The sequence below is a fragment of the Lagopus leucura genome, unplaced genomic scaffold, assembly GCF_019238085.1.
Source record: "Lagopus leucura isolate 7727_CA_CO unplaced genomic scaffold, USGS_WTPT01 Super-Scaffold_1, whole genome shotgun sequence".
Lineage (NCBI taxonomy): Eukaryota > Metazoa > Chordata > Aves > Galliformes > Phasianidae > Lagopus > Lagopus leucura.
Window position 1 is genome coordinate 40,912,364 of NW_024962250.1, and position 25,811 is coordinate 40,938,174.

General features: G+C 49.1%; 1 protein-coding gene and 1 long non-coding RNA gene across 5 annotated transcripts in view; one reads left to right on the plus strand and one right to left on the minus strand.

Annotated features, from left to right (window-relative positions):
* The window catches only part of NIN (ninein), a 50,633-nt gene that overhangs the window by 8,105 nt on the left and 16,717 nt on the right, over nucleotides 1-25,811 (minus strand). For all 4 annotated transcript variants that reach the window (XM_042863368.1, XM_042863392.1, XM_042863376.1 and 1 more), the window contains 23 exons: nucleotides 23,671-23,710; nucleotides 22,482-22,672; nucleotides 21,593-21,739; nucleotides 20,613-20,780; nucleotides 19,289-19,425; nucleotides 18,842-18,982; nucleotides 18,115-18,289; nucleotides 17,147-17,257; nucleotides 16,018-16,107; nucleotides 14,626-14,779; nucleotides 14,074-14,195; nucleotides 12,637-13,151; nucleotides 9,963-11,981; nucleotides 8,751-8,876; nucleotides 7,855-7,924; nucleotides 7,463-7,678; nucleotides 7,198-7,311; nucleotides 5,786-5,908; nucleotides 5,169-5,282; nucleotides 4,412-4,558; nucleotides 3,484-3,645; nucleotides 2,420-2,569; nucleotides 2,201-2,299 (listed from right to left, as the gene is read on the minus strand). In XM_042863368.1, coding sequence (XP_042719302.1) covers nucleotides 2,201-2,299; nucleotides 2,420-2,569; nucleotides 3,484-3,645; nucleotides 4,412-4,558; nucleotides 5,169-5,282; nucleotides 5,786-5,908; nucleotides 7,198-7,311; nucleotides 7,463-7,678; nucleotides 7,855-7,924; nucleotides 8,751-8,876; nucleotides 9,963-11,981; nucleotides 12,637-13,151; nucleotides 14,074-14,195; nucleotides 14,626-14,779; nucleotides 16,018-16,107; nucleotides 17,147-17,257; nucleotides 18,115-18,289; nucleotides 18,842-18,982; nucleotides 19,289-19,425; nucleotides 20,613-20,780; nucleotides 21,593-21,739; nucleotides 22,482-22,672; nucleotides 23,671-23,710 — 5,331 coding nt within the window. The remainder of the gene's footprint in view (nucleotides 1-2,200; nucleotides 2,300-2,419; nucleotides 2,570-3,483; nucleotides 3,646-4,411; nucleotides 4,559-5,168; nucleotides 5,283-5,785; nucleotides 5,909-7,197; nucleotides 7,312-7,462; nucleotides 7,679-7,854; nucleotides 7,925-8,750; nucleotides 8,877-9,962; nucleotides 11,982-12,636; nucleotides 13,152-14,073; nucleotides 14,196-14,625; nucleotides 14,780-16,017; nucleotides 16,108-17,146; nucleotides 17,258-18,114; nucleotides 18,290-18,841; nucleotides 18,983-19,288; nucleotides 19,426-20,612; nucleotides 20,781-21,592; nucleotides 21,740-22,481; nucleotides 22,673-23,670; nucleotides 23,711-25,811) is intronic.
* On the plus strand, nucleotides 5,556-13,292 carry LOC122175624. The gene is made up of 3 exons (XR_006177456.1): nucleotides 5,556-5,668; nucleotides 7,924-8,062; nucleotides 8,840-13,292. It is a non-coding gene; the product is annotated as an uncharacterized LOC122175624 (long non-coding RNA).

Below are 25,811 nucleotides of genomic sequence, written 5' to 3' on the forward strand. Positions count from 1 at the left end.
CACAAGCAGAGCTTGTTAGAATTTGAGACTTAAGTTTCAGCCAAGCCAATTTGCAGCTTGCATTTGCATAAGATTAATGCTTTCTTCGTGTAAAAATCATTCTTCCTGTAAGAGCCAGCTAACCACATCACAAAATCCTCCCGTTATCTCATAACCATTACTCTGGTCCCTTAGGAAAAGGTGAGATTACATTAGCAGTATTACTTTTCCTTTCACAAGTGCTGTAATTAAGGCCTCAATTAGCATCACAGTTCCGTTATTGAGTTCATCTATAATGGAATCAACTATAAGCACTTGACATAATGGTGTAATTCCATTGAGGGTGCTGCTCTAATGGTGTATCCAATGGTGGAGCCCTAATGGAGATAGAGAGGGGCTTGAAATGTGATAAGAACATCAGTGCTGTGGCTGTGATAGCATCTGCCCACCTCTGCCGGCTCAAATAAATTGAATATAGGCTTAGAAGATATTTTAAAGTAGTATAAAGTACCTCAAAAAAGCTTTTTTTAAAGAATATATAAATACGTATCAGGAAGTTCTCTTGAATCAACTTGCCTACAACAAAGCTATTCTTTTACCAACAGCATAAACAGCAGAAATAATGAAATTTGAATGGGATTTGTACAGGGTTTCATGTGATGTTGTCAAACACACGGGTGGAAGAGCTGAGGAGACACCAATAAATGCTGACATCTCAAAATGAAGTTGCTAATGGCCCATGAAAACAACGTAGTCTTGCCACATTCATCTGTGGAAGGAAGTGGAACAGTAAGGAGCTCACTAAACTATCAGGGATGACACAGTGTGAGCACATATCAGTCAGTACTAGGGAAACACTTGACAGTCTGGTGAAAAGGCATGCAGAAGGCCAGAGGCAAACATGAGGACACCTTCAGGCCTCACAGTCACTGGGTGGGAAGGAAGGGATGGAGCCACTTTTCATTTTCTCACGATCAGTTTGATCCTTTTGAACGCAATCGGTCATTTCTCCATTTTCACTGCAACCCCTCTGGAATATCCAATGTTTTCCTATAGAATCCAATCACAGCACGCACTGCCTGCACCCAACAGGTTAGTGCAGCTGCCAAAGGAAGGACGTTACATTAAAATGAATAATGGCTCCTTTACTTCAAAAGATGCATGGAGTAAAGAAGAAAATCCATTCCAAAATGTTTTCTTCATGCTATGGTAGTACATTGAAAATGGTTGCTCTACCTTCGCACACTATTTCAGAAAGAGAACTGCACCCTTCTCTGCTAGTTCCAACCACTGAGTTCTAGACAGGTTAGCCATGGACAAAAGGAGAACAGGCACAAAAGAGAAAGTTAGAGGTCACAAAGTGCTAAGTGAACGTCATACACTCCTGCTGGGATAATGGTATCAGAAATAACAAGTCCTGCATGTTTGAATTACAGCTTTTGGGAGAAAACCCAATTCCATACTCGATGTTCAGACTGAAGAGTTCAACTGGGAGTTGGGATTTTTCCCAAAGCATAATTGGAAATACACAAAGCAAAGGCACAGGAAATAAAACTGTTTTCAACGACTGGCCAAAATTTTTCTAATCAAGTTTTTAATAATTTTACAGCTAATTACAGAGTATATTCAGCATTACACGTTTCCCGTTTGCTTCCTTGATGAAAACCATGAGGTATTTCAACCAACAGTGCTGCAAAAGCCTCATCTATAAGACTGTCTCATTTATAGAACAAGTTAAAAATGTTTTAAACTGAAATTCAGACCAAGTTCATTGCAGAGACAGCTCAGAGGTTCTGCTAAGCAAGGCTTCCATTCAGCCAACTATTCTCACGGTAAATAAGAACAGGCTTCTACATTAAGAGCAGCATTAGACAAATATTAGTTAGGACATTTGAGGTGATATGTTTTAGGAAGGAAGAACAAAGTGTTAGCCTTGCCTCAAGCACAGAAACAAAATTCTTCCCCGTTTGACTTTGTATCTGGAACATCACACAAGTTACCATGAACCACACTGTGCTTCACAGAAGCACATCAATCACACTCACACTGATCATGAAAGATCACATTAACATCAACAGACAGCAATTCTTCCAGTTTTGATCATTTTCCCTGAAGAGGAAAGCTTTACTTTTGTTTTATAAATGAATTCATGGATTCAGTGACACACTGATGATAAACCTCCACACTACAGCCAGTGCAGTCAGCACCTATTGAGAAGTACCTCCATTAACTGATCGTCCAGCTTGACTTGCTTTTTCCTTAGCCCTTCATTTTCTGAGCTTGTTTCCAATTCGTGTCCAACAGAATTCATCTGACTGATCTATAGAAGACAAGAGGTTTCCTTAGAAGGGCAGCAGCTTCATTTTATCTGCTGTATTCAACATGCAAGTCATGAGTGGCTGCACGTCACACCAACCCCAGATTAAGCACTTGGACTAACCTTCCTATTGGCAGAGGACAACTCCTTCTGTAGCTGTTCACACTCTCTCTTCAAGCTTAGTTTCTCCTGCTCTATGGCTTTGACAATACCTGACTGGCTTTGATGCTTCTGATGCTTTAAGGAGAGGACAGTGGATTCCAGCTGTCGGATCTGAAGAGACCAGAGATGAACAAATGTGAGAAGATATTCCAAACCATTCCATCTGCTTTGTAGTGATGTTTTTGGCACATTCCAGTAGGTCAAAACTGACAGCCCACTGCAAATAAATCAATTGCATTTGCAATATCTGGTACCAGCTGATTTCAGATTCATAACAGATTCTGGTACTTTTGATATTTTTGCTTTGAGCAACTCTTTCTCCTCCCCATAATCTGCCTAATATTGTGAGCTGGGAAATTAAATGCGAAGAATGCTAGAAGACATAATAAATAAATCCCAGAGTTGTAGGCAATGGAAGGGCCCTCTGCAGATTCCCCATTCAACCCAGGGTAGATAGAGAGAGGACAAGGAGGGATGGTTTTAAACTGAGACAGGGGAGGTTTGGGTTGGATATGAGGAGGAAGTTTTTCAGCCAGAGGGTGGTGAGGCACTGGCACAGGTTGCCCAAGGAGGCTGTGGATGCCCCATCCCTGCAGGCATTCAAGGCCAGGCTGGATGTGGCTCTGGGCAGCCTGGGCTGCTGGTTGGCGACCTGCACACAGCAGGGGTTGGAGCTGGATGAGCACTGTGCTCCTTTGCACCCAGGCCATTCTGTGATTCTATGAACCCTCTGCTAAAGCAGGTTCCCTACAGTAGGTTGCACAGGAAAGTTTCGAGATGGGTTTTGCATATTTCCACAGGAGACCCCACCACCTCCCTGGGCAGCCCGTGCCAAGGCTTTGTCACATCTGATGACCCCCCACCACCTCTGCTGCCCTCCATTGGCTTCTCTCCAGCAACTGCACATCTGCTTGGAACTGAGGAACCCAGAAGGGGATCCAGTGCTCCAGATGTGGCCTCCTCAGGGCAGAGCAGAGGGGGCAGACCAGAATCTTCGACAAGAGACTATCTGAAGCATCCCCTACCTTCTCCCTGGCATGCACCAGCTCTGTGGCAGAGATGCGGGCTTCCCTCTGCAGCCGTTCCTTCTCCTGCCGCAGCAGCTGCTGCTCCTGGGCCATCAGCTGCTCCAGCTCGTCCTGCTGTGTGCACCCTGGGGAAGGCACAGCCCGTGCTAGGACCCTGTTCTTAAGACAGACAGAATTGCAGGGTTAGGCCTTCAACAGAGAAGCAGACGTTTTCTCCATTCGGGAGGTGTTTAAGGAGGCTTTTGGTAGCTGCAGGGCTCTATCTCCCTCCCAGCCTATGTGCCAGTGAAATCCAACATGGTCATCCCAGTGTACAGCCAAGCACTTTGCCAAATCACAGCTGGAATGCTTACTGTGAGCGCACACTCAGCTCGATGGCACAAAAAGTTGGGCTCTATTTTGCAGCCTCATCAAATAAATAATAGAACTCCATTACATATTATTCAGCAAAGCTGTGATTCAGCTCCTGTTGCACAATTCTGAAGCACTCTCCTTCCCGTGTGCTCATTAAATATTCCTTTAATTACACAGCAAAGCAGCCAAATCGGGGGCTACATTCATAATGCTAACGCAGGACTGCTGCCTGCCACCTCCTTCAGACCCACCTCCTCATCAGCTTGGCATTGCAAACAACCTTAACAGGCTAATGATAGTTATCTCTTCAACATGAAAACTATTAAAAGCAGAAAGCATCACAGAAATACTGTCTTTTTATGCCCTCCTCCCTCTAGGCAGTTTGATTGCTAGCTTTCTATCACTTGTGTTTATAAGAGTCAAAACCAATGTCACTCAGAAGCTGCTTGCTCAGGCTTGCAGCACTATTTCTGCCTTGCTCATTAATGAGCCAGCCTAACAATCAGACTGGCTCCAGTGACAAGATGCCCATCTGTAAGTCATCCACGTGGATCTGACAGAGCTCAGTTACCTTCTCGTTGGCGTTCTGCAGCTGCTTGTGTAAAGACATCACCTCTTGCTCAAGAGCTTCCTTCTCCTGCTGTGCCACCCGCAGGTCCGACCTCAGGCAGGACATTTGGAGGCTGGTGTTCTGCAGGGTTTCATCCAGGCTCTGAACCTGTAAGGTGCCACAAATCTCTGCTATTTGACTGCTGACTGTTGGAAGGGGTGATGAGATGATGCTGGCAGCCCAGCTCATGGAAGTGATAAACAGTTCTCCAAGTTTCTGCTTCAAATCAGCTGCCACACCCTCTTAAAAACGGCCAAAATACTGCACTCATCTTCCATCACAGAATACTTATTGTGACATGCTGGGAAAAGGAGATTCCTTCTGATTTATTTCTTCTTCTTGGTGGCCCATGGCCAACAAGAGACAAGAGCAGTGCCATCAGCCAAGCAAATGGCCATTTGTCCCTGCTCTTGGCTGCTAGGAAACAAACGACCATCAAAAAGCAGGGAGCAGAAGCAGGATCACTGCAGTGCTTGAGGGACAGCTGGGCAGAGTGAGTTGGCAAGAGGAACTTGGATGTGGGGAAAAAAAAAGGTCATATTTAACAAGTTTCCTTTTGTCCTTTAAGGACATCACTTTGAAAGCCCATCAAAGCACCCATTCTGAGTTGCATGAAGTCCTTGCACATGTTAGAAGAGGGCTGTTTTCTATGAAAAAAGCTGTACCAGAAATTCCGAAATGCTTTGATTCAGGACTGTAACAAAACCCACTGTTATACCTTCTCCTGTGAAGCTGATAGCTGCGTTTTCAAGGTCTGACTCTGTTGTTCCCAGGACTTCTGCTCCTGCTTCAAGCTGCCAACAGCACTCTCCAAGCAGCTTACTTTGGCCACCTGGAATAAGATACACGACTAAGCCTGAATCATTTGGGATTTTCTTTAACTCAGTTTGACTTTAGGAGTTACATAGATGCAGTTACAGCTATGCAAGGAAATTGGAGGAGAGCAAACAAAACCAACCAACTCAGTTGTGAATCTGTGCACAACAGGATCATTATTTATGGCACGCCCACTGTGCTGCTCCAGCCTGGAGTTAGAATACAGAGTGCAAGAACACTGTCCTCCTTGTCCTGCTGCAACATTCCTATCCATGCCTCTGCTCCTCACTGTTTGGAATTTGCTACGTAACCAAACTGCACTCAAACTATGCTCCAAAAGCTCTCCTTAAGACCAGCAAGGGAAAAAATGCAACGGCACAGAAGCCTCGATCTGGCCTGAAGGTAAGAAGGAAACCCAAAGCAGTTTCATAGCTTAGAAGGATGCAGACTGTGACATAAGAACTTCAGCACCTTGTTGCAGCACCCAGGTAGGGGCATGGCTGTGCAGTCCTGCCTTACCTTATCAATACATCTGCCTAATTCCTCGCTCAGCGCTTCCTTTTCTTTCAGCAGCTTTTCATTCTTAGTCATCAAGCTAGAGACTTCGTTCTGAAGGTCAGAGAGGTCAGGGCACCTGGGCAGCTGTGGGAGACAAGGCCCTCCATCAGTTCAGAGCTTTACATGCAAGCACCAAACAAAGCCTTCTCCTCACCTTAGGACCAACTGTAGTGCACTGGATAGAGTGGAAAAGATGGGAGCAGAATACCACTCATGACCCAGGGCAGCCTGTGTCAGGGCTCCTGTGAGCCACACACCTGCAGACAGGTGCTACACCTCCTGCACTGCTTGTGTGTTAGAGCCCATGACATAACATAGGACCCACTGGGTTGTACAACACCAATTGCATTGGGTAGAGGACATAGCCGATACTAAAGCTTTGAATTTTCATTTTGTGTATCGTGCTGGGTTTTGGTTTTTATTTTTATGAATAATCAGAACAGACAGTTCTCCTTCCCACATCCATGTCCCCAGTCACCTTCTAACATCAACAGAGTAGATAAGGCTTTGGATACCTCCTTCCCAGAAAAGGAGGAAAGAAAAGCCACCCAGCTGACTTCTGATCCCTTTCCCATCTGGCACAGTGCATCAGTTTTGTCTGCCTGCTCCTCTGCTCTTTGGGCTTTGCTCACTCAATCTTCTGTCTTTAATTACACTCGAGCAGCAATCCACTCTTGACTCAATAGATCTCATCTGCTTTTGCTTTTTAAGGCCATTATAAATCCCAAGCATGGGGAACATCAAATGAACGCTCTGCTTTAAAGAAAATGACTTTGTGGCACCCTAATCAGGAAGGCTAATTCATTGGCAGCCTTCATTATTTATAATTATCATTATATACTTGCTGCCAAATGAACCCTGTTTATATGGGCAACAGCCAGGCCCTCCAGGACATTACCTTTTAAAGTTCTAAGCTGTCCAAGTCTCCAATTGCTACTCTTATTGCTTTGGCTTTGCTAGGGGACATGGTGGAAGCAACCACTCCTTCAGAGGAGCTGGATGGATATCACCAACTGCTCAGTGAAATATTCCACCCTACTCACACAAGCTAGAAAAGCCTTATATGCTGTTGAATCAAAATCTTCAAGTCTTGGTCTTTGTCATTAACAACTGACTGTGAAGATCTATTGCTCTGGAATAACTTTTGGCAAAGTCTAAGCAAGCAAAATCAACCACAATTGAACAGCTGTGCCTTGCACTGAGAGGCTGTCTCAAGAAGATTTATAACGCTGTCCTTGATAATACACGTTACATTATGACATTTGGTTAGAGAAATTAACTACTTCCATCTCAATCAAGAGAGCAGGGCCCAAGAAGAGACAGGTTGGTGGCTCTAAGCCATCACCTGGTGGTACCTGGGTAGGGTGCCATACCTGCTTTGCCTTCTCCAGCTCCTCCTTGAGAAGGCGGTTCTCCTGCTCCAACACACGAGCTTGAACTTTCATTTCTGACAGCTCCATCTCCAAGGAGGACACCACATTTGATGACTGCGAGAAGTAAAAAGCCCAGATCTCAGTTTGAGAGACAGTAATGAAGGTTCAGCAGAGGGTGCTGGGACCAGTGATACAGGTTAGGGAAATGGATGCTAATTCCTAAAGGTTCAGTTGCTCCATTCCATTAGAGCCACTTATCCCATACCTTTACTTTATTGTTTTCCAGTTCCTCTTTCAGTGCCAATCTCTCCTTTTCCCACTCTTCCAGGGTACATTTTCCTGCTTCCCTTTCCTTTTGCTTGAGCACCCTTGCCAGCTGTTGGTTGAGATCCTGCACATCTGCTTGGTTTTTGGAGTTTCTCTGGCTCAGTTCAGTGTTTTCAGAGTCCAGCTGCTGGTTCCTGGCCTTCAGATCTGCTACCTGAATTGGGAGAGCAGTGTCAGTTATGACTAATTTTGGCACTGCATGGTAGATTATTTTTTTTAAAAAAACAATTGCAATAGCATCACAGTTGCCTTCAGATTGGACCACGTAAGGAAGGAGCGATGATTACAGTGATGTTTCTCCAGAGAAGCTGCTGGACTCAGTCTGCATACCTGCTTTTTCAGATTGTCAACCATCTTCTGCACAGCCACTTTCTCCTTCCTTACCGCCTCTATCTTTAGCCTAGGAAAAAGGAAAGCTCATCAGTGTGAGGTCACTTGCTAATATACATGCCTGCAAAAACAAGCTGGTTCACCTCACAAGAAATGGTCATTCTGGACTTCCATTTTACACTTAGCATCACTGCTTTGCACAGACTTGGTGAGTACCTGCTTCCTTGACACCCCCATGCATTTCTTTCCTAGAAGACTGAGGGCTGAGCACCTCTTCTATAAGGAAAGATTGAGGGAACTGGGCTTGTTTAGCTTGGAGAAGAGAAAGCTCCAGGGAGACCTCATGGTGGCCTTCCAGTGCTTGAAGGGAGCGGATAAACAGGAGGGGAACGGCTGTGTGTGAGGGTGGATGGTGATGGGACAAGGGGAATGGTTTTAAAGTGAGACAGGGGAGGTTTAGGTTGGATATGAGGAGGAAGTTTTTCATCCAGAGGGTGGTGAGGCACTGGCACAGGTTGCCCAAGGAGGCTGTGGATGCCCCATCCCTGCAGGCATTCAAGGCCAGGCTGGATGTGGCTCTGGGCAGCCTGGGCTGCTGGTTGGTGACCTGCACACAGCAGGGGGTTGGAGCTGGAAGAGCACTGTGCTCCTTTGCAACCCAGGCCATTCTGTGATTCTATGACAATGACCCATGGGTTAAAGCTCCTCCTTTAGCTCTAGGATCAGGCAGGAGAAACTGTGGGCTGGGGAGGGGCACAGGGACTGCTGGTGGCACCAGACAGCCTGCTTGCTTCAAAGCCTGGGCAACAGCTAAGGTGTGCAGGAGCTTTAGGAGACAGGATGTGAACTTGCAGCGAGAGCCCAGAGGTGCACACGTGGTCGCACGCAGTCCTTACCGCATCTCCTCCCGGGATCCGTTCAGCTCCCGCAGTTTCAGGCTGGAAGCACTGCCCTCCTCATTTAACAGCATCACTTTGTTTTTCAGAATGGCGTTTTCTTCTCTGAGCTTCTCAGCCTCACATCTGTGGCAGAGAGATGAGACACGTGAGAACAGCTTCTGAGCGTCACCGAAGGAGAGAAGTCACTGAAAGCCTGACCTGCTTGTGATCCTTGGCAACAAAGCTGCAGCTGGGTAATTCATATGAGCTGCATAGAGATTTTACATTTAGACTGCTTCCTTGAATCATGAGAAAGGGGATATTAACTGTACAAAACACCTGCACAAAGTTATTTAAGATAGCTAGTAGAAGTTTTGCACTCCAATACTGTATTATACCTTCTGGTCCTTAAGTACCAGTAACGTTGTGAATTTGAAGAGCTCCACAGCACCATAAGCAGACTGCAGCACGGGAACTGCTGTGGCGGGACAAGGGGAAACAGGTTCAAACTAAAAGAGGGGAGAGTTGGATTGGACATAAGGGAGAAGTTATTGACATTAAGGATGGGGAGGCACTGCACGGGGTGCCCAGAGAGGCAGCGGTGCCCCATTCCTAAGGAAATCCAAGATCAGGGGATGGGCAGTGAGCACTGATGGAGCTGTGGGTGTCCCTGTGCACTGTGGGGAGTGGGATCAGATGGCCTTGAAGGGTTCCCTTCCAACTCAAACCATTCAATGGCTCTGTGACTCTTTAGTGTTGCCTCCGGTATTTAGAAAAAGCAAAACAATTCTAGCTTTCCAAGTAACACTCAGTGCTAGAAAGGAAAAGAACAAAGAGGTGATATTAGTGACAGCTGAAAGCATCCTGAAAAACGTAACTACCATCTTTCAGACATTAACACAGAGGGCCCTGCTGTATACGCTGCAAAGGCAACTGCATCCAAGGGCAAATCACTTGTGTTACGTCATGCTAAGTCACGTTCAGAGGAGCAAGCCACACGTTTATCCCAGCCATGGTTATCCACATTCAGACACCTACCAGCAGTCAGATTCCGAGGCACTGCTTTCTAAGGGCTAAGCTACAGAGGTTAAGGTGGCGGCCGCAGGGCAGTCAGTAGGGCTAAGGATGGTCAGCAGGACACACTAGGTTAGTTTCTACGTGGAGCAAGCAGCAAGCTGGAGCGTTGTGGGGCTGCCACGCTTCCCACAAAGCTCTGTAAGCGTACATTACCTCAAAAGATCAACTTTTTGCTGCAGCTCGGTGCACGTGCTTTGTAAGCCACGCGTCACTGCGTTCCTCTCCTCCTCCTGGAGATGCATGGCATTGGGGTTAACCAGAGTGGGGACCTCCTCCAGCATCTCACTGTGCTCCTGCAGACCTGTCTTTTCTGTTGATGCTTCCTTCATCATGCTGCCACACTGGGCATGCTCATCTTGCAGAGCCTTAAGCACTGCCGCCTGTTCTTCTGGCTTTCCAAGCTGGCATCGCAGCCTTGACTTCTCCCTGGACACATCTATTTCTCCTCCAACACTTTGGGTTTGGCCATCTTTCAACTCTCTAACTGTTTTGGGGAGCTGCATGTTTTCCTCCCAGAGCTTCATACTTTCCAGCTCGCTTTCTTCTAGCTTGCAATGAAAGCTTCTCAGTTCACACAGGTTGTCTTCCAGGACTCTGTTTTTTTCAACTAACTTCATCACTTCAGATTTCAGGCCCTCATTTTCTGCCTGAATTTCTTCTTGCAGTGACAGCAGCTTGGCTTGTGCCATCAATCTTTCTTGCAACTCTTCAACCCTCTCCCAGAGTTGAGGTATTGCACTTTCCAGGTCACCGTTCATCAATCCAGGAGCACGTTCCAGTTCTTTGACGTGCTCAAGTTCAGTCTGCAACTTTGAAGCATCAGGATGAAAGCTTTTACTCTTGGGAGCTGCTCTGTTACTTAGCAGACAGACATTCTGCTGTTCAATACCATTCTGGAGTATTTTTAGCCTGGGTACTCCCTCAAGATCTCTGTTTCTTTGCAGCAGAGGCACCTGAGAACCCACCTCTAGATCCTTGTCCAAGTCAAGGTTGCCATCACTCTCCAGTGCCATTTTACCCCCTGGCACGTGGCACATCCACACCTCAGGAGCACCACTGTCCGCTCTGCTTCCATCACACAGCTCCTCCAAACCACAACCCATCCCTTCTTCCAGGTCTGTAGCATCAGCCTCCAGGAGCTGAAAGCCATCCAGATCCGCTCCCTTGCCTTCATCTCTACAGTCACAGGGCAGCCCTCCAAAAAGAGGATTCACCTCGTCTAGCAGCTGCAATGTTTGGTCAGAGCAATTAGGCCAGGCATGCCCCATGGATCTGCACTCAGCATCTTGCAGCCTTTGCTGCAGCCTGACAATCTCAGCAGCCATCCTGACATTTTCCTTCACAGCTTGCTCATGCACTTTCTGCAGGTTTATGAGAACATCTGCATCATCTCCCAGCGGCTCCGTAGCAGAGAAAGAAGCTATTTTGCTCTTTGCTTTGGTGTATTCGTTTTCCAGGACCCGATAGTGGTTCTGTAGTGCAGAAAAACTAAGGTTCTCCCACTGCAACTTCTGCACTTTTTCTTGGAGGTTTGAGATTTCCAAATTCATCTCTGCCTTTTCTGCTTCTGCTTTCACACAAATGTCTTTGTTTAAACTTTCCAAGGCCAGAAGCTTGGAATTCAGTTCTTCCTTCTCCCGCTTATATTCACTATGGAGTCTCTCCAGCTTTTGCCTGACCAGTTTCCCACTTTCCTCCACCGTGTTGATACGCTCCTCTTTGTCCTTCAGCTCTCTCTCGTGGTCATTTTGAAGCTGTAGCATCTCACTGCTCAGCTTTCTCTCCTGCTCCTCAGCAGCATCCCTCAGCTCCTGCAGCTCTTTCTGGAGCTGCTCCTTCTCGCACATCAATGTATTCACCTCCTCCTTAAACTTCTTCTCCAGGAGCTCCTTCTCTTGGCTCAGGGCAACAGATGCAGCCTTCTCATTTGCCAGGCTTTCCTTCAGCTGCTCGTGGGCTTCAGCGACCTCCTGGGCAATCTCATCCCTTTCAAACTCCCACTGAGCCTTCTCCTCTCTCTGCAGTTCCACAAACTCACGCAGCTCTCGCTGGTAGCGGCCCTCCAGACTTTGGATGGTTTCTTCATACTTATTCACAAGTGTTTGGGTGTCAGCAGAGAACTGGCTTTCAGCATGAGATGCTCTTCTGTTATAGTCACTTTCCATTTTTTGCCTAAACGTGGTTAACATAACACATTACTAAACCCTGGGCTATCTCAGGAAGAGATCAATTTTCAAAGCTACTTCAACTGAATACCTTCTCCTACTGAGTTTTAGTGGCACTACTGTTTGCTGGGTGTTTCTGAGAGCAAAAAGTTAAACGAGGCCATTTATTGAAACTTGAATAATTCATCGATAATACAATGATAATTGCCATGGATGTGTTCTCCTATACCTGGCATTGGATTTGTGGGGGCAAATATTCTTGTCCCCATCTCTCCCTGTCAGCCCAGGATGCTCTCATTACTTCTGACGCTCACTCCTGACTAGATGCATGTACCAACCACCTGCTTGCTTCTTCAGAAAAGGACAACTTGAAATCAAAGGACTGTAAAGCACAGGGATGCCAAATGGAGCTCAAATTAACCACGCCTGGTTACGCTTTAGCAGCACTGCTGCCTCTGGGCAAGCTAAGAGCCAGCAGAAATATCTGCTGGAAAAGGGTCAGAAGACACAGCTCTGTGTATGAGCCCATCTGGTTCTGGAATAAAGCACTGTACAGTTACAGCACCTGAAATGAGCACTGGCAGCGAGCTCTGTGCCAGCATTGCTAAGGTCACAGTGCCAAGCAGCACAGAGCACAGCTGTAGAGCCACGGGGACACTCACCTCTCCTCCTCCAACTCCTGCCTGTGCTTCCTCAGCAGCTCCTCCTTCTCCAGGGCATGTGCTTCTGCCATCCTCTCCAGCTGCTGATGGAAGCCGTGCTCCAGCTCTCCCTTCTCATCCTGCAGTGCCTGCAGCAGTGCTCTCATTTTCTCCTCTGCCCAGACACCGTTCTGGATCAGCTCCTCCCGTTCTCGACTGAACTTCTCATTGGCCTGCTCCAACCTGGCTCTAACATCGTCCTCATGTTCCTGCCTCAGCAGCTCCTGCAGATTGGCTTTCTCCTCACTGAAGCTGACCTGCAGCTTGTTTTTCTCAGCATTATGTTCACAGCCAAGCTTTTCTTGCTGCTCCCTGAGTGCTGCAGCCTCTCCTTGCAGCTCTGCAACTTGGCTTCTGAGCCCAGCTATCTGCTTCTCCATCACACGCATCTCCTCACCGTACTTCTTCCTCATGTCCTCCTGCTCCTTCTCACAGTGGGTTTTTGTCTCACCCAGCTGCTTCTCATAGTGGCTCACCTGCAGGAGGAACACAGACTTTTTCTCCAGAACATACAACAGAAATGAACAGGAAACATCTCTAGAATATTTTCACATATTTTATAGAGCATTTTGACATTTAGGTTGGATGTCAGGGGGAAGTTGTGTGCTGTGAGAGTGGTGAGGTGCTGGAACAGCTGCCCAGAGAGACTGTGATGCCCCGTCCATCCCTGGAGGTGTTGAAGGCCAGGTTGGATGGGGCCCTGGGCAGCCTGGGCTGCTGTGAAATGGGGAGGTTGGTGGCCCTGCATGGCACAGGGGGGTTGGAGCTTCGTGATCCTTGAGGTCCCTTCCAACCCAGGCCATTCTGTGATTCTGACTCACTCTTTACATTGGTTTCCCCTGCTAAGAGCTCAGCATCATGTCTCACTGTGATAAAGATGGCTTTGGTGAAACTCATATCTTTACATTAAATGAGCTTTGTCACAGAAGAGAGAACCTGCTCATTTTCAAGTTCTCAGTCAGGTTTGTAGCTGCCATGGAAGCATTTCACCAACACATTCTTCAAAACCCTCCCCAGATTAAGAGGTGAGGGGTTTCCCTTCATTAATGTTTTAGAAGTGACAAGAAAAGTAATGATGTCAGGGTAATATTGCTTTAGTTCCCTTTCCGCACAAGCACCACTTGTTTCCCTTTGCAAACCAGGGCAGACAGTTGCCACTCTGTCAGAATACAATTTCATTACCCCCTTATAAGATAATTTCATTATCCTATACCATACATGAAATGAGTGCATTATACAGATGCAGCATAGTTACCAGCTCTTAACTGGAGCTGAAGTCCAGTGTATCTAATGCAACAGAAGCCCAACAGGACCAATGACATCTGCTCCTGTTGCAGAACAAGCTTAGACCGCTCCAAGCTGCAAAATTTGGTGAAGTTCTAAACAAGAATAGCTTACAGTGTCTTCCAGCTCCTGCTTGAGGTGATGCAAATCCCTGTGATGCTGCTCCTTCATTTGCTCGATGGCCATTTCAGCCTCTATGCTCATATTTAATGGATTGCAGTCTTCCGACCCAAGTCCTTTAAAGAGAATAATTACATGCATCACCTTGAAACACCAAGAGCTACGTTTTCAATAGATGTATTCATACACCCAGAGGTGGTGAGGCACTGGCACAGGTTGCCCAAGGAGGCTGTGGATGCCCCATCCCTGCAGGCATTCAAGGCCAGGCTGGATGTGGCTCTGGGCAGCCTGGGCTGCTGGTTGGCGACCTGCACACAGCAGGGGGTTGGAGCTGGATGAGCGCTGTGCTCCTGTGCAACCCAGGCCATTCTAGGATCTGAGCTTTGAACATGGCACAGCAGTCATGTGCACTTAATGCTGCACATTAAAATGGGAGTGCTGCTAAGAATTTCACTGGGAAGGTTTGGGGCAGCCTTTACATAACCCCATCCGAGACATTCTAAATATCTACACTGCAGGACTTCCCATAGAGGAAACATGCCTTACCCTGGTCAGGTTCAACGCCGCTGTTGCCATAGCTTTTGATATCAATATCAAACTCCTCTGACAGTGAGTTTTTCAGGGACGGCCTGAACACCTTGCCCTGAGTGCGGTACTCCTCCAGCTCTGAGTGCAGCTCATCGATCTGGTCCTGCAGCTCCTGCAGGGGAGAAGCAAAGGAAAGCTTTGGTAAAAGCAGCCAAACAGCTGGGTGTCTGCACACCAGCATAACACAGACACAAGACATGCAGGAGGGAATTGCTGCAGATAAGGACTCAGTCTTGCCAGTTAACAACCAGGATGAGAAGTGATGGCCTCAAGTTGTGCCAGGAGAGGATCAGGTTGGATATTAGGAAACATTTCCTCTCCAAAAGAGCAGAGCTGCCATAGCACAGCTGCCCAGGAGTGGTCACTGTCCACGAGGGATGTGGGCAGCAGGCATGGTGGGGTGGGCTGGGGACTTGGATGTCTTCAACCTGAATGACTCTACAGGTCCCTTCTTTTGGAGAAGGCACTGTTTTTCCAAGTGCCAGCCCATGTGCAAGGAGCAGATATGTTTCTTATTAAGATGACAGAGCCTCCTTCAGATTGATACATGCATGTATTGTGCTTCTGAACTCCACCACTCTGTAGGACTTGCACTTTTTATTCCTTCTTCCTCCTACAGTTTTAAACATCACCTTCGGAACGCTTCCAAACACAGTTGAGAAATACTTCCTAAATACCATTCTACTTGGAAAAAAAAAACAATCAAAGCAGAAGTAAAAGATCAAATTAGGAAAGAGATCTCCTCATTAGTGCCTTTCCCATCTGGTACTTCTGCCCACTTGCCAGCAGAACCTCCCAAGTGTTTGTGCCAAAGGCAGTGTGCTGAGCTCAGTGAACAGCACTTATTGAAGATATGAATGCCTCAACATGTAAACATGCAGCTCTGGAGACTTGGAGGGTTCAGAAAGGGAACCCTAAAGACTGATAGTGTCTGCCAGCACTCAAAAGAGCCAGCTGCATGTTCAAGCCAATTCTTATCAAGAAATATCAATCAGTTCAGCAAATATTTCTAGAAAATATTTGCTTTTTAACCCCAACTTAACAGAGCTGCTATGCTGTTTCAATCACAGTCCTGAGCCAAGCTGGTTCCACAGTGAACAGGGATAATGCAGAACAGATGAGCCAATTGCTTGCAATCAGTGCAATCCTCAGTAAACAGATACAGAAATAGATACTCGCAGACCCACCTTCAGGAAGCATTCAGCTGCACAAGATGTGGGGAGGAGAAGGCAAGCTTTAAATGCATGTAGTTCTGTTTTCTTAAGCCAGAGCTGTTCCAGAAACAGACAGCACTCGGAAATATCCCATCCCTGCCCAGTGCTGGGTCCCCAACCCCAGGGCTCCACTCACCCTGCACTGCAGCTCGTACTCATTCTTCATTTGGGCCAACCTCTCCTCCTGCAGGAAGAACTCCGCACTGCTGGGATCCAGGTCCCCAAACTGAAACGGCACCAGCACCACCCAGTTAGCCTTCCACACAGCCCTGCTCACAGCCTGCTGCCTCTCTCTGCCTTATTTATTATTTTACCACTGGAATACCACCACGTTCAGCTGTTATCTTGATTTTCAGATGAAGTTTTAGCAGAGGTGCAATGCAACACCAAGCACCTCGTAATGTGCGCCTGCAGCATGGAAGGGCAGCTGTGTTCTGGGCTGCATGAAAAAGGGGCGGCCAGCAGGGACAAGGAGGTGATCGTCCACCTCTACTCAGCTCTTGGAGCCCCCATCTGCAGCACTGCATCCAGGCCTGGGGCCCCCAGCACAGGAAGGACGTGGAGCTCTGGGAGCGGGTCCACAGGAGGCACTGAGATGAGCAGAGGGCTGGAGCAGCTCTGTGTGAGGAAAGGTTGAGGGAACTGGGCTTGTTGAGCTTGGAGAAGAGAAGGCTGCAGGGAGACCTCATGGTGGCCTTCCTGTGCTTAAAGGGAGAGGATAAACAGGAGGGGAACGGCTGTTTGTGAGGGTGGATGGTGATGGGACAAGGGGAATGGTTTTAAAGTGAGACAGGGGAGGTTTGGGTTGGATATGAGGAGGAAGTTTTTGAGCCAGAGGGTGGTGAGGCACTGGCACAGGTTGCCCAAGGAGGCTGTGGATGCCCCATCCCTGCAGGCATTCAAGGCCAGGCTGGATGTGGCTCTGGGCAGCCTGGGCTGCTGGTTGGTGACCTGCACACAGCAGGGGGTTGGAGCTGGATGAGCACTGTGCTCCTTTGCAACCCAGGCCATGCTGTGATTCTGTGATATGAGCTGCCCTAGAAAGGATCTGCAGATTGGATATATCCAAAATTACAAAGGGGATAAAAAACAAACAAACAAACAAACACCAAAACACCCCTCAGACCCATGGAATGATTGCTTTGCTATGTGCCTCTCCACTGTCGATTTTAACCAAACTACAGGCGAGCTGGAGGATCTGTGATTTCCTTCACTGGAAATGAGTTGGGCAATTGGGAGCACGTGCTGGTAAGAGGAGGCTTTACCTTCTCAGCCAGGACATTTTCCAAGTTCCTCTGCAGTTTGTTTGCCAGGCTTTCATACTCGGCCAGCTTTTCTCCAGTTTCCAAGAGCTCGCTTTCCAGACGGCTGTTTTCCTGCACCAAACATAACCCAGCAGCCTCAGCAGTTGCAGAAAGAAAGCAATAGCAAGCAATGGCTCATTAGAGAGTCAAGTTAGAGCCTGACATTGTTATGAGTTTCAGCCAGCAATGGGAATTGTGCATTGGTTTCCCACCCTTCAAACACACACAATCCCTCTCGCCACAAAAAAGCAGCTGCTGGTGGTCCCAACACACCCCAACTCCTCTCTCTTTCAAACTGCTGCTTCAGGAGTGTTTCACAGCTCCCTCGATGCTCACAGGGCAGCCAGCCTGCTTAGAAGCTGCTCAACGCAGCGTGTTGACTGTCAGTGCCTGTGATGCCCCTAAGGTAACACCATTATCTTTCTCCTGTGATGAGCTTACAAACAATCCAAAGCTCTACATTATGATTCAGCAGTTATCAGCTTCAGAGAAAAGCTGGCTGTGATTTAAGCGTTTCCTAAAAAATAATATGGCTGAAGGATGCGAGTGTGTAGGGTCACAGGTGAAAGACTGCACTGGAAGGCAGAAAAGAGCTTTCCAAAAGAAATAAGCAAGCAGGCTTGCTTTACCATTTGAAACGGAGCCCCATGAGCCCAAACAGGAACCAATCAAGGTGATCCAAAAAACGCCATCACAGATACAGAATGAAACACCCCGAGTTGGTGGCCCTACATGTGGCACCCTCAAGGTCCCTTCTAATTCTATGATTCTATGACTTGGAAGGGACTCATAAGGGCCACTGAGTCTGATGCCCTTACCTTGCAGCTACACCTACTTTCACTCAGCTCAACCCACTCTGGCAGAGATCCTATGATTAAGGAGCTAATCGCAGCACTGCCCCCCCCTTCAGGGTCCATTCATTCTGTTACCTTCAGGGACAGCGTGAGGCGGTCACGGACGTAGTTCTCATCAGTTTTCAGCTTCTCTATCTCCTGCTCCAGCTCCAGCCGCTGTCTGTTAGCCTGCTGCAGGATTTGCTCGCGCTCTTTCCGCAGCTCATTCTTCAGAGCGCCGATTCGTTCCTTGTACTCCTCATCCAGCTTCCTATTAAGGGATCAAAGGTAAGAAAAGCTCAGGAAAAGCAGCAGGCAAATACGGCTGTGAGTTAAGCTGGGCGGTAATCGGCGCTGCTCCTATCAGTGCCTGCACCAGGAGGGACTGCTGCCTGGAGAAGCATGGATTAACTGCACAGCACAGAGAGGTTTCAGATGTGCAGCCCACAGCCTGGCCAGGATTTTGGGATTCAGGCTGCTGTTTCTGCAGCCAGAGATATCAATATTTGAAGTTTGACATCCACATGCACCTCATAATGGGGAAGGTGAGTGGTGTGCACAGACACCGGGGTGGGAAGCAGAGAGATGGAATGGGGCTGGCACCACCTGATACCCATGGATGAGTCTGGCAGGTGGGGAAGGAACAGCACAGGACAGCTTCAACTTGGCCAGCCACAGGACAATCTCAGGCTGCATTTCAGCCAAACCTCAGGTGCTCACCCCTGCCCCAGGCTCCAGCCCCAAGCACTTACAGTGCTACCCTGCAGCAATGCTCAGGATGAGCAGGAGCTGCTGTCACCCATGGGGTGACCCAACACCATACCTGAGGTTGTACTCATTGCGGCGCTCTATTGCTGCATGGTGGTCATCAACTTCAGAAGCCATCAGAGATTTCAGTTTTTCAGCTTTTTCCAAATCCGAGCGCAGCTTCTCCTTCTCTCTGGCCACTTGGTCAACTCGCTCCCTAGGGCGAAGGAAATGGAAACACTTGGGCCTGCCCCATCTTGCAGCCATAGAGGAGACGTGGGGAGCTGAGAGGCACAAGTTATACAAGCTGGTGGGTAACACCTGCAGGTTTAAAGACCAGCTGCTGCATGGATGCGTGGATCTGTGGTGGATGCACAGGTTGATGGATAACCAAGGACAGTATTTCAAGATAGACAGCAGAAAACTCAACACTGCTTAGAGCTGCAGCTTATATGCACGGCATACAGATGGACGGGGGAACAAACCAAAGGGAAAAGCAGAACCAGCGATCCCAATGACTTACAGCAAGTGTCTGATCTCTGTCTTGAAGCTGGCCAGGGCCGCCTGGTGGATGCTGTTCTTGGTTATTAGAAGCTCATTTTCTAGTGCCAGTGTCAGCTCAGTCAGGTTCACCTTCCCATCCAAGCTGAAATCCAAAGCCTGTGAAACAATCCAGTGTTAGAACAGAATGTGCTTTCTTGTGCACTTGGACACAGACTGACAGAACAAACTGAACAGGCTCAGATGAGATCTGTGCTTGCTGTGAATGGCTTTGGGTACTACAAGAGACACCTCTGGCATCTTCCTACATTGAAGTGCTGCTGCCAGCTGCAGCGATGGAAAACACCATGATGATGCTGCAAGACCAGCTGGAAATGAAGATCCTGCTTGACTAAAGTATCAACTCTCTAGTGGGACTAATTGCAGTGCCCTGTGAAAATATTCAAAGGCTGCAATAAAGGGGTTGAAAGTGTTCCCAGTAAAAGAATGAGGGTGTGCAACAGAGGCAGTACAGAAGAGGTCTTTCCTTGTGAGGTCTCCACCTCTATCAGAAAGTTACTGTGATAAGTGCTTGGGATTTCCCTCAGCACAAAGCAGGACAGATGGAATACTCTGCACACACACTGCAAAACACAGCAAGCCAGGAAGAAAGCAACAGGCAGGAGGTAAGCTAAAGGCTTACCACATAAGTCTGGCTCACGTAGCACTGTTAGAGAGCTGAGTTGCACACATGCAAACTCCAGCTGGGTTTTATTTGCTAGAGAGCAATGATAGAGCTTTGGATAAAGTGTTTACGGCAGCCTGGATGTGCAAAATCCACACAGACTGGAAATGCTAAGAGAAAACTGTTGTTACCATTGCCAGCAACTCAGAGGATGCTCTAGGAACGAGCACGTGTGAGTGTTTGATCCCATGCACAGCTTCTAGCAGGGTGGGCAGGGAAGGGATTGACTTCAGGCACCTGATTCACAATACACAGAGCAAATGGGTAATAAAGCACTAGCTTGTAATAAAGGACTCAGCAGGTTTCAAATGCTGCTCTTGGTTTCTGCATAAGCCTTAATCCAGGCCATGTGAGCACTAACAGGTTCACAGGTGCCATACTCAGCAATGTAAAGGCAGATTGCTTTCTACAAACACAGCTGACCTCTCTGAGCTAAGCTGGAAGCCTTATTACACCCATCATTAACTTTTGGCTCTCAGATACACACCATTTGAACAATGGACGTCACTGGGGATATCCCAGAACAGTTCTGCCCAGACTGACTTTTAGCAAGGAAAAGCCCAGCTACAACCCAAAACCCCACAGAGAAGAGCCAGCAGGGCTGAGGCAGGCCTGCCATTACCTTCAGGACGTCCTGGCTGTTCTCCACGCCTTCCTGGTGCCAGCAGTCCAAGATGCCCTCCACACAACCATAACCCATGCCATCATCCAGGCCGGAGAAGAGGCAGAACCCAACGGTGCTGGGCATGGCAGCGGGGCCTGCAGTGCGGCGGCCGCTCTCGTCAAATGACTGGAGGAAAAGGGGAGAGCTGTGGGGGGTACAGGCAGACCCAGCCCCCTGCACACCCATCCGGGAAGGGCTGACGTGGGTCACGTTGCTAGCGGGGATCTAGAGATTAAGGATTAATGCTGCTGTCCCTCCCTGCCATGCCAACGCCCAGCAGTGACCTGATGGGAACGCAGCACAACCCAGCGCAGTGGGCTTAAAGCGAGTTGGAGAGCAGCCCAAGTTGGGAGGGAGCAGCTCTTGGAAAGGGGAGATGACAGCAGGACAAGGGGAAATGGTTTGGAGTTGAGGGAGGGCAGATGGAGGTTGGATGTCAGGGGGAAGTTGTGTGCTGTGAGAGTGGTGAGGTGCTGGAACAGCTGCCAGAGAGGCTGTGATGCCCCGTCCATCCCTGGAGGTGTTGAAGGCCAGGTTGGATGGGGCCCTGGGCAGCCTGGGCTGCTGTGAAATGTGGAGGTTGGTGGCCCTGCATGGCACAGGGGGGTTGGAGCTTCGTGATCCTTGAGGTCCCTTCCAACCCGGGCCGTTCTGTGATTCTGTGAAGTGGGATGTGCACAGCTGCAGTCTGGAGCCAACCCCAGGCTGCCACACATCTCATCTGGCAAGATGCATCCCCAAGCCCCATTATTAGAATCGTTACAGCTGGAAAAGACCACTAAGATCAAGGGAGCCATCTCTCCTACCACGAGCATAAGGCCATTCCTACACCATTCTGCCCCCACAGCTTTCCCCATAGCACTCCAGCTCCACAGTGCCCTGGGGCACTCCAATCTCCCCACAGCACAGTGAACCAAGGCTCCATGCCCATCCCTCACCTGCATGGAGAGGTGTCTCTTCAGCTGTCGGTATGGGGTAGATGCTGAGGGTGTCAGTGGCTTTGCATTCCTAAACAAGCTGTAGAAGAAATCTTCCACACTCATAGTGCCATCCTGCTCCAGGTTATGGAGCACCTCTTCAAGCACCTGCAAGAGGCACAGGACAGAAATCAAGGCTGCTATTGCTGAAAACACTGCAAAAACATTTCTCACAGCAGACCAGCTCCTATGGTTTGAAGTTGAGGGAGGGCAGATGGAGGTTGGATGTCAGGGGAAGTTGTGTGCTGTGAGAGTGGTGAGGTGCTGGAACAGCTGCCCAGAGAGGCTGTGATGCCCCATCCATCCCTGGAGGTGTTGAAGGCCAGGTTGGATGGGGCCCTGGGCAGCCTGGGCTGCTGTGAAATGTGGAGGTTGGTGGCCCTGCATGGCACAGGGGGGTTGGAGCTTTGTGATCCTTGAGGTCCCTTCCAACCCGGGCCGTTCTATGTGATTCTATTCCCTAGATCTCTACAAAAAAAGGAAGAGCAAAGCAAACAGACCACAGGAGTACATCAGCCCACTGCTGGAACAGCCATCTCACAGAGCTATGTGCTGCCCAGCAAAGCAATAGCAGCTCAAAACCAAGCTTTAGAAAGGAAACCATTTCAAATCATGGCATTTTAAGATGTGAAAAAACATTTTTTTCCCCTCTCTTTAATAAAACCGAATCTTTAATAGACTCTGCCTGGAGAACAGAAACAGCCTGCAGTTGCTTTTGACTTTGCAAAGACATATCTAAGGATATTTGAACCAATGTTTTCTTCCTAGATAGAAAATTCCTTGGATTAAGGAGGTATGCTTGGAATCTGGGGTATACCTTATTGCTTAAGCAACCCCCAGCTCCACTCACCTCCCCGTTGATGTGCTGGAGCCCGAACTGCTCACAGATGGAGATGAGCTTCTTGCGGTTCAAGTGGCCATCCCTGGAGATGCCGAGGTGCTCACAGACCTCTTGCAGCTTCTCCTCCACCCATTCTGGTGTGGGCAGTGATGTGCCTTGGGAGGCATTCAGGTCGTCTGGGTTCCAGAAGCGCAGCTGCCCTGAAATGGGAGAAAATCACCCCAGTGTATGGGATGATCCATTAATTGCAGTGACTGCCGACAGGACATTAATGGTGTTTGCACACCACAAGGAGCTTTGTAGACCCCAATGCACACTTGGCACGTTGAGGTATCACTACCAGCAGCAGTGTGGCTGTCAGACTCTTCTAGAAGCAGATTTCATGTGGCATTTAACTTCCACCACAAGCAAGGAATCCACATGTCCAAGCACAGGGCAAGCTGGGACCTCCAGGATGGAGGTGGGCTGGCAGCCCTGCTGCCCAAACCCCTGATGGAGAAGTGGTTCCTCCTCTCTAAAGGACCACAGGATTTACAGAGAAGACCTTGAATAGAGCCCCTGAAGACAAACCAGCCAAAGCATGCCCAGCTGCAAGGCCACCTCCTCATGCCTGCTGAGAAAGTGGGGCAAAACTTTGGTCCTGGTGGATGGGGCGAGGGTCAGCCAGCAGCTAGCAAGGGGGAGGTGTCGGAGCAATGAGGAATTGCATTGCTTAGCCATAAGAACATCCTCACATGCCATGGGCTTTGCTAAGAAGAACAGAGCAGCTCACGCCAGCTCTCTGTTATGGGGACCACCCCGAGCATCCCAACCCAAAGCACACCCTGGGATCACCCAGCTGTGCTAACAGGGAACTGAGGGCTGGCCCGTGGTGACATCTAGCGACCACCCTGCTCCACTACAGGGACAGGACGTGTCCCAGGGGCTGCTGTGGGGACAAGGAGGAGCACCAGCAGGAGAAGGAGCGCGCAGAGATGCTGAGACATCAGGCAGCGCCCTCAAGGAGATGTGCGTTCATCACCATTCCCAGTCTGGGGCTCACTCCCATTTCAAGCAAGGAAAGACCCATGTGTGTGCCCGAAATTGGGCCAGGAGCTCAGCACAGCCCAGCAGCACAGCACTGAGACCACCCTCAGGCTCCTGTGATGGTTCTCCTTTCAGCTTTGAAGCAGAACCACATCCATCTGTTTGCCCTTACCTTCTGCCTCGTACTCCTCGCTGTCCTGAGTCTTCCAGAGCTGGGGAGAAGACAAAAAGGGACCTTGAGCTGTTATGACTGCAAGACACGACACGTATGAAAGACTCCATGATCAGCATCAAACAAGTTGCAGGCTGCCAGGCTTTCATCTCCCTGCTCCCAGCAGGCAGCCCTCAGCTGTTTGATGCTGCTGCTCCTGGCACACACCGTGCTGCTGGGGGACACACCACAGCCGTGTTAGGAGCTGCCAAAGCCCTGCAGACGGCCCAGGAGAGGTATGCTGGCAGATAGCAGCAGGGCCCAGCAGCTCGATGGGGAGGGAACAAGAGATTTGCTGGTTTTTGAACTCTCCACGTTGCCTTCTTAGCAATATTGATGGATGAGACAGCGGGGATGCAGCAAAGACTGCGCTGTGCATAGGAATCATCTGAATTTGCATCACCCATTCCTTGCAGCACCTGATTTCCTGCTGCACATTGAGTCCTGCAGCCCACATGGATCCCACACACAGACAGCTAGCTTGGCAGAGCACAGGCAGAGCCCACCTAGAGCCTCGAACATCCCCACCATAGACAGCCCTATGGCACACACTCTCAGGGTGGTTTCACATCACCTTGCACCAGCTGCAGAGCCTGAGCATCCCAGGCAACCACAGCAAGTAATTAAGCCGCAACGATCTCACATGAGCACCACAGGGACATCTGCTCCCAGAGCTCACACAGTGTGGAAGATGGGGATTTCACTGCTTTGTGCATTCCATCTTGCAAGCAGGGACGCATCTGCCTGCAGAGCATAGGGCCAGCAGCCTGAGCTTGGCCCAACCTGAGCATCCTGCCTCCTCTGCCTCCCTTGTACCAGCTGAGGGTCTTTGCTAGCACGCAATGCTCAGCAATTTAATCTCTCAGTCCAGCAACAGCATCAGCAGATGTTACTCCTGCATTACAAGCGTGTCCTTGCGCGTGCATGGGACCGACAGACTTAAAGTCAAAGTCACTCAGGACATAAAGAGGCTCTAAATCATCCTACAGAAGTTCAACACGCCTCATTCAGATTACAGCTAAAAGCCATTAATCTACAGCGTTGCCGTGGAAACTGGATTAGGTCACTGTACTTTTTTAGCCCTGCTGCCGGATGAAGGAACGGCCGCTGCCAGCAGCCCCACGCGGCCCTTTGCTGTGGGGCCAGGGCAGGAGGCTGGGGGATCCCAGAGAGGGGGAGATCAGCCTTTGTGCCCCTGTAAGGCTGCAGGCAGAGATGGGTTGGCACAAGCAGGGCTGGAGCTCAGCTGGGTATTCGGGACAAAGCCAGGGACGTAAATAACACCACACTGGAAAGCTGTGGATTTTGGCCTCAAGCAGAGCTGCCCGGCTACAGCCACAACTGAGGCATTGGGGTGGGCAGATCCCTGTTTTGCTCAACAGATGATGGATGCAGTCAGTGGGGATGTGTTTGGGTTTGGACTGGGGGGGTTCTTGGAGGTCTTCATGGAATCATAGAATTGCTCAAATTGGAAAAAACTGGGAAAGACCTTAAAGATCATAGAGTCCAACCTCATCCTAACCATCCTGCCCCAACTCTAACAACCCTCTGCTAAATCACGGCCCTGAGCACCACATCCAAATGGTTTTTAAGCACGTCCAGGGATGGTGACTCAACCACCTCCCTGGGCAGCCCATTGCAGTGCTTCACAGCCCTTCCTGCAAAGAAGTGTTTCCTGATATCCAACCTAAGCCTCTCCTGGTACAACCTCAGGCCTTGGTCTTTTCCCCAATCTGAATGATTTCATGCTTCAGGGAAGCCAGAAAAGAAGAGCCTGGTGCTCATCTTCAGAGGGGCAGTGATGCCATTAAAGATCAGTGCATTCCCCACCACCCCTGGGAGCTGCTGCCACGTCTGGGGGCCCTTTGTTTGATGGGGAAGCTTAGGGTGGGCACAGCGGGAGGACAAAAGGGGCCAGCACGCCCCCCTGTCCCACACAGCATTGTTCCCAGCCCTGCAGCTGGATGTGGGTCACACACATCAGCGGCCGCGTGCAGGACTGGGATCCCAGGAATGCATTATCCCAGCGGCGCGTGCTCGGCTGCCCGAGGAGCAGATGGCCACAGCTTTCAATGCTCCCATCCTGCAGCTCGGGGCCCGGC